This window comes from Egretta garzetta, unplaced genomic scaffold, assembly GCF_000687185.1.
Source record: "Egretta garzetta isolate BGI_Z169 unplaced genomic scaffold, ASM68718v1 scaffold887, whole genome shotgun sequence".
In the NCBI taxonomy this organism is placed as follows: Eukaryota; Metazoa; Chordata; class Aves; order Pelecaniformes; family Ardeidae; genus Egretta; species Egretta garzetta.
Window position 1 is genome coordinate 149740 of NW_009260144.1, and position 7670 is coordinate 157409.

General features: G+C 34.3%; 1 protein-coding gene across 1 annotated transcript in view; it reads right to left on the reverse strand.

Annotated features, from left to right (window-relative positions):
• The window catches only part of LOC104128861 (ryanodine receptor 2), a gene marked incomplete at its 5' end in the record, with an annotated part of 147072 nt that extends 139951 nt beyond the window's left edge, over positions 1-7121 (reverse strand). The window contains 7 exons of the mRNA XM_035897117.1: positions 114-204; positions 1466-1686; positions 2672-2841; positions 4167-4287; positions 5535-5640; positions 6100-6286; positions 6986-7121. Coding sequence (XP_035753010.1) covers positions 114-204; positions 1466-1686; positions 2672-2841; positions 4167-4287; positions 5535-5640; positions 6100-6286; positions 6986-7121 — 1032 coding nt within the window. The remainder of the gene's footprint in view (positions 1-113; positions 205-1465; positions 1687-2671; positions 2842-4166; positions 4288-5534; positions 5641-6099; positions 6287-6985) is intronic.
• Between the last annotated feature and the right edge of the window lie 549 nt (positions 7122-7670).

Sequence of the window (7670 nt, forward strand, 5' to 3'; positions counted from 1 at the left end):
AGCAGCAATTTATCTTTAAGAACTATGGTCTTAGATTATTGCAGAATGGAGATAAGGTTTTCTGTTGCATTTTGTTGCAAGGAATATTGTTGAATATTAAAATATACTTTTACCTTGAGAGGCATCTTTGCATGTTCATTTAATAGGGGAACATCAAATACTAATCTTCTCAGCAAATGCTGCATCATGGAAGGCCGCAACTGCCTAAAAGCAGAGAAACCATTTCAAATGGGTGTACCAGCGTAGTTTCATGTAAATAATTAATAAATAAATTAAAGCAACCTGTCCGTTCTATGCCATTAAAATTCTTCAAATTCATAAAGTAATAGGATTTTGCTTGTGGCACCAAAAAATGTGTCCACAAGAAAGCAAAGAAGTGCATACCAAAGACAACCTTCTGAACAAGCTGCAAATAAAATGCCTTAAAGAAGCAGAAAATCAGGGGAAAAAATGCTGAATTTTGATATTGTGTATTATCATCACCATGCCCATGAGAAAAGGTTATAACGTTAATGTCTTGTAATATATCTCAATGGCTCTTAAAAATACCCTAGAAACTAATAAAGACATAAGAGCACTAAGTCTTTAGGTGTACTAAACAAGACACACAGCAGTGGGCACCAATTGGAAGGACAGAAAAAATAGGTATAGAAATAGGTATGTTAGAATAGCATGGACATTAAACCTTTCAGATAAATAACAAACACCGGTCCATTTTATTGGTTCTTACCAAGGTAATATATACATAAATGGTCAATGTGATATGTTTTATAAAGAAATGCTGCACAGTGCTTTTTTACAGTACTATAATATAAATGTCATTTCTGAAAACATTTCCACATTATGCAATAAGAACTATGGTGAAATATTAAAAAAAATCTGGTGATTTGAAAGCCAAAATGTTCTAACTTTAATTAGAAATTGAATTCATAAGTGCCTAGTGAATTTCTGATAATTGACCCTGTAGACTTATAAAAAAAATGGATAATAATTAACTGGTTTTGAGACTGCAGATAGACAGACAAAATTTGTCCTGTAGGTATCAATAATAAAGTATAACAATACTAGTCATTGATTAAGATTTCAAATGTAACAAAACATACAAACATCTCCATAGAACTGTATAATCTACTGATGATCATACTGCTAATCTGTACAGGAAACAGCATTCAAATGTATGCACAATTCAAAACTTCCAGAGCTTTGTCTTTTTGCAGTTAATCTTCGTTAATCACTAAGGATTTCATTTAAAAAACTCAGTATTAGCAAAATAACTGAGGACTGCATATGCATGATTAATAGCGTTGCAAACTGAATACAGTGTATTTAAAAATATCATAATCATCTGCCAGAAAAAAGAAATCTTAATTATGCTACTGATGGTATAGTTCTGCATTCCTGTATTATAAATATCATAGGCTACTTATCAATTAGCATTCCTGTACACCCAGGAGTATTTTCTTACCCACAGATAGACAGCAAACATTCTTCAATAGAATCTCGCTGAGCTTTGGTAAGAGAGCATCCCTTTGAGAGTCTGTACACAGTATGTAATAAGGAATCGATGAGGGAAGCATGGTGCTCTGTGCCAGCAAAAAGAGGAGCACATCTGGTCAACAGAGGCAAGACTGCTGTGCAAAGGTATCGATTCAGAGCCAAAGCCATATCTGTAGCACTTAAAGCAGCCTATGAATTAAATGGGACAGAAATTAGATTTGTCTCAACAATGTTGTTACAAACAAAAAGAACTTGTTCAGTTTTCTTTCATAGTTACAAAGAGGGAAATTTCCAAAACACACAAATGAGGATTTGATAACTATAGGAAGCTGGATGCCTAGCTTCTTTTCCTGCTTCTAAAGTCTCACAGATGGCTTTTATTTTGCTTGATGGCTTTTAGTTTGCTTTAAATGAACAAAAATATAAACACTAAAGGCAGCCATTCAAAACCAGAACCGTTTTCATGACTGTATTAAAGAATGTCATCGTTGCTTAACAGAACACTCCAAAATCAGGTAATACCAGTCAAGTCTGCATTTACAAAACTCAGTATGTTTCTGTGTTACAATCAAGACCAAGTTCCAAGTGAGGAAAAAATCCTCACCTGCTATTTCTTAAATAACAACATAATTATTTTCAAAAAAATGTTGACATAAAAGGTCATATAAGCTCTCTAAATCTGATCTTTCTGGACCAAGCGAGCTAAGATACATTAGATGGAAATAAGACTCACAGAAAAAGAGGCAGCAATTTTGAGGAGGAACTAAAGCAAAAATTTAGTGATTTCCTAAACAGGTGTCCCTAACAAGTGCATGGAGAAGAACACTTTCTGTGTATCACTGGAAAAAGGCTCTCAGTTACACACTTCACTGGCAGCTGATCTGATTTTGATTCCATAGCACAAGCTCAGAAAGTCTCCTGGGGAAAGGCATTGCATCTCTTATGGATATGGGTATCAGTGGGGGCTCTTATAAAGTAAGCGTCATTCTAGAGAATGCTTCTTCACCGTTCTTCAAGTATTCTCAAAGCTCAGCAGCAACAGGCAGCTCATCCAGCATTCCAGAAACGCAGAAGACAACATGAGGAAATAAAAACTGTTTTTCTGAAGGATGAAAAATGCTGCAGTATTCAGTAAGATAATGGAACTAAAATAACAACAGACTTAAACCTTTACCGTATCTAAAGAAGCAGCAGCACGAAGATCTGGCAGAAAGCCAACTTCAAGAAGATGTAGAAGAAAATCCTGGTCCTCAATTCCATAGACCCTGTCAAGGAACAAAACCATGGCTGCCTTGTGATCTGGGCAAAACCCCGCAGACATGTCAGGTTCCACCACAGTACCATCTAAAAGGAAGAAATAAGACTTCAATGATAAGAATCATCCTTCACCAGACTAGGCAGTCATTCTACTACTTGTCAGAAGTTTTGAGTCTCTGTTAATATCTAAGCATCTTCCCTGTGGTTTTTTTGTTGTTTTTTGTGGTTTGTTTGGTTTTGGAGTTTTTTGGGGGCTTCTTTTTTTGTTTGTTTTTGTTTTGTTTTGTTTTTTTTACACAAAGGCAACATATCTGTATTTAACTGAAAAAGAATGCATAAGGCAAATTCTACCCAGATAGACCTCAAAGTTCATACATGCTTTCTATTCATGCTTTGTAAACTAATGGATTCTTATCAATTGATATTCTAATATGATAAGTACACAAAACATACTAATTCATCTACAGAACTACCTAGTTCTTAGAAGACGCAGACAGAAAGTAAAAAACACAATTCTACATCAAACACCCCAGGAATGCAGCACTGGTGATCTGTAATGTATGACAATGAATTAAGACTGTGCTAAAAAGTCCTCTGTATCTGAAAACTTCTTAAATATCTGAAAGGAATTCATTGAAGTATTTTTAAATTTTGATACTTTCATTTTCAAAACCAAATAAAATTCTGTATCTATGAGGTGTACTCTACACTACGGAGATATCACTTATAGATCTACCACTACTTAGAATATAAATAAAGAATGGTGTAAGAGCATGTTTGATCTTTTTATCTCTTCTACTGTAACCTATTGGGCATTCTTGTGCTGTAAGTCGCTAGTCGATCCATGCTGCAATTATAATGTTCTATCTTCAGATACCCAAAAAAGCAGATGTAATTCCTCTCCCTTTTATACTGATACTCACATAGCTCCCACTATTGCAATCAATTCTATGAAGGCAGAAAACACAAAGAAATGCATTTTCATGTTTATGTCACACCTATAACTTCACCATAGTTGCTGAAGAACAACTCTGGTGTCTTAGTAAGATCTCCTAGAAAACAACTGATAGGGTTAGAACAGCGAAGGCTAAGGATTATGTTATCAAGAAAAGAGACTGTAATTTTTAAAAATATTTTAGAAAAATAGAAAGTATGCAGGTGTTTTTAAGTTGTAATAGATTGTCATGATTCAATTTAAATGAATGGGATTTACATCAATTATTTAAGTGTACACAGAATTACTGCCTATAGCATGCAGAAAAATTTTTGAAATGTTTGAAATACTACTTCTATTCTCTTTAATTTCTATAACCTTTTTAAATACTGAGAGAAGTATGAGTATCAGTATATCATTAAATTACAAAATGTAAGAATGGGATGGGAGGAAAAAAAAAGTAGAATAATCATCTTACCTTTAGCTATGGTTGGCATGTGGAAAGGAATACTAATTACTCCCACCAAATCTTCCAGTGGAATCAAAGACCGTAGAATTGATCTGATTCTAATGGCTTCCCCTTTACCAGCATGTATTAGCTAAGGAAAAAAAAAAAAAATTAACGAGGTCTTCTTTTTATCTTCTACATGTGTTAATGTTCTGGAAACTTCCTGAACTATAGATACACGAGAATGACTGCGCTCAAAACCACATTATAATTAATAACGTAAATTTCACACAATCTGTATTTATTTGCTGCATTTTGGATGCAAATGTGCAAAGACTAGAAATCTAGATGTTTGGTTATTCAATAAGACTAAGCCCATTTCAGAATGGAATGTTAGGTAAAATAGGTGAACAAAGTGTTAAAATGTAGCACATGGAGGAGAGAGGAAGAAGGAAGCAAAAGCAAATTTTCAGATGAAAAAGGCGTTTTTTTGTCCTGGCCAAACAACAACCCTTTCAAGTATCCCAGTTGTTTTAGTTTTGTTTTAAGAAAAGTCAGCGAGACAGGGAGAAAACAAGATGATTTTTTCATTCAAACAAAACAAATATTCATACACTGGCCTTATTACTGGATCTCTCTCTCCTTTCTCAAGTTATCAATCCCTGCATAGATCTGATACTGATCTATATGAATGAGGGCACATTTCAGGGTGAAATGAGAAATACGCATAATTAAGTAGAATTTCTGAAGAACAGGAAGGTATTTTGAATTGTCAACAAGTATTTTCAAATAATTTCAAGCTCTTAAAAGCTAAGTGGCAAGGGTTTATATAGTGTGAGTGTCTAATTCTTTGTATCTAATGGCTGAAATAGTGACATCTTAGCTTTGAGAAGGTCTGTCAGTGTGAGTAAAGATTATGAGATATCAATGTGTATGTCCAGGGACAATGCTTATTCCTATGTCTTAAAAGTATGCACTATAATATTTACTCTTTCATATGCAATTTAAACAGTCTGTTTAAATAAGCATATGAAGAGAGTAAAACTGTTGTTTAAAAAAAAAATAAATCACTCTACACCATCAAAACAAATAGGGAAATTTGAGGATTTTGATTGTCACAATGGACAATTGAACAACGTTCATGACAGAATGTTCTTGAAGACCAACCACAGGGAACAGTAATAACAAAAGCAATGGAACAACTCATTTAAAAAGAACTGCTTCTGAATAGTTTACAGAAATTCCTTGCAAATTAGCAGATGAACATTATGTACATTAAGATACTATGTAGCCATACCACTGCTTTAATACCTGATAATGTTACTTTGAAAAAGCCAGACAACAAACCACTGAACAACTACACCTTTATTTTCCAATGCATGAAGATGTAAAACTTACATGCATTTCAGGGGCACAACGTCCTAAAAGATCAATCAAAGCAGCATAGAAGGTCATGATTGCATTTCCCATGTGAATAGTGTCATCCTCTTGTTCTTCCATTTCACTGTAATTAGTTAAATGTTAAAACAATTAAAATATGAAAAAATACAAGAAAGTTTTTACATTAGCAATAAATAATGAAAATCTGCTCATAGATATAACAGCTTACACATAGTGGCTTCAAGTTAACTAGTAGACTCTTAGCAGACTAACACAGAATGGAATTTGTCCCTAAAAGATTGCAGTGACGTCTGCATTGTTACCAATTGTCTGTCTCATTTTGCATCAGGGGATTGATTCTTAACTGACTGACAAAGAACAGAATTCCAAAGAGGATTTAATATTTAGAGAGGGTTATTTAAATTAACCGTGCAGAGGAAGCGCTATTTGCCAAATCTCTACCCTCCACAGAATCCAAGGAAGAATCCATCTGCTAATTCACATGTTAAAAGTAATTTCACAACTAAGATTATAAAACAAATAAACAAAAATGAAGCAATGTAAGCAATTCCACTGCACCTACAGGGTTTTACTAGATCCATTATTTAGGGAAGGTCCATCTCTTGTTGGATCTTCTGATATTTGTATTGCTTCCTCCATGGCAGCAAGTAACCCGTTACCTCCTTCTCCTCTTAAAGCTGGACCGAAACATTCAGGTCGACGGATAAGCAGCCTGACTACAACATTAGCGTTCTCCTCCACACTTTCTCCTACCACATAGAACAAGTATCAAGATTTAAGATCATATCAAAAAGACTTCTGAAACATAATAAGAAAAAGGTACACAAAAGTGCAGAATGTATGCATCTGTAGATATTTTAAACTACAAACCAGTTTAAATATCTTTACAAAGTTACATAAACACACATACATAGTCCTCTATTATTGTAATAAAAGCTATGAAATAAACCATGTGATTCAATTAAAAATTAAATAGAGCCAAAGAATACAGGAGCCTGTAATAAAGGATGTTTAAAGCATCACCAAAGCTACTGATTTGTAGTAAGACTTACCGTCAAGTGAGAGAGTTAACGAGGAGACCAATAAAGCTGCTAAACACTAAAATCAGACTATTTAAATCTTCACCAAAATATGGGGGTTTGGCTCTTTGTCTAGTATGAGTTTTATCATAAAAAGATTTAGGACTCTGTTCTACTTCCAAAGGAGATGTGGGCATTTCAAAGACTAAAGATGGAACTCAAAAAATAGGGCATAGGCTCGTAGGACTCTGCATGGCTTGTGAAATGGGCATATAAGTTACTATGTGTCTTGCATAATTCTACTCTTCTGCAAATTGACCTTTAAATTTATGGTAACTTATCATGGTGGCTTGTATTACTATTTTAAATAACAAACTTATTTGAACATTAGAGGAAGTTATAAAATTCATTTTACATATAAAACTCTACCATTGCAAAAAACAGCAAAACGAAGAAAATCCAAATATCGCTCTCCTTCAACTGGATTCCACCCAATGTCTGGATAGCCTTTAGAAATCAACAAAAGACAACTCTGCAATCCACATCCAGCCAAGTAGCGAACCACCTAAAAGCAAGGTAAGATGAAAAAGACACTAATTGTGAAAAAGTCCAGTTTGAAAGGGAAGCACCCTCATATGTTGTCTCAGACATAACATCCACATTCTATTATCCCCGACAAAATCGTATCATGCTTCGGGCAAATCAGAAGAGCAGCCTCTTTCTTAGCTCACTTCCTACTTCTGCCATGAACTGCAAGACCTTACTTATCTCAGTTCCATTTTTCCTTTCTCTAAATTACTGCTTTCGTATCTATATCTCATTTTTCTTGCAACCCTGAGCATTACAAATTAGTCAATTTTGTAATATTCCTGAACTACACAATATCCATATTTGAAAATGTCTTCTAATAAAACTCACAGGTCTATTCTTTTATTTCAACCTTTCCTTTTCACTTGCCTTTTTATTTCCTTTCTTTTTAAACACACAGCAGTAACACTGCCTGTAATTCAGATCTATAGTCTCAGTATTAGTTTTCAGTTGGCCCTCTCCTTTCAGAATTATAAGAATTGTAAGGATAGTCTTTAACCAGTTCAGACAGCTTCTTTTTGCTGAC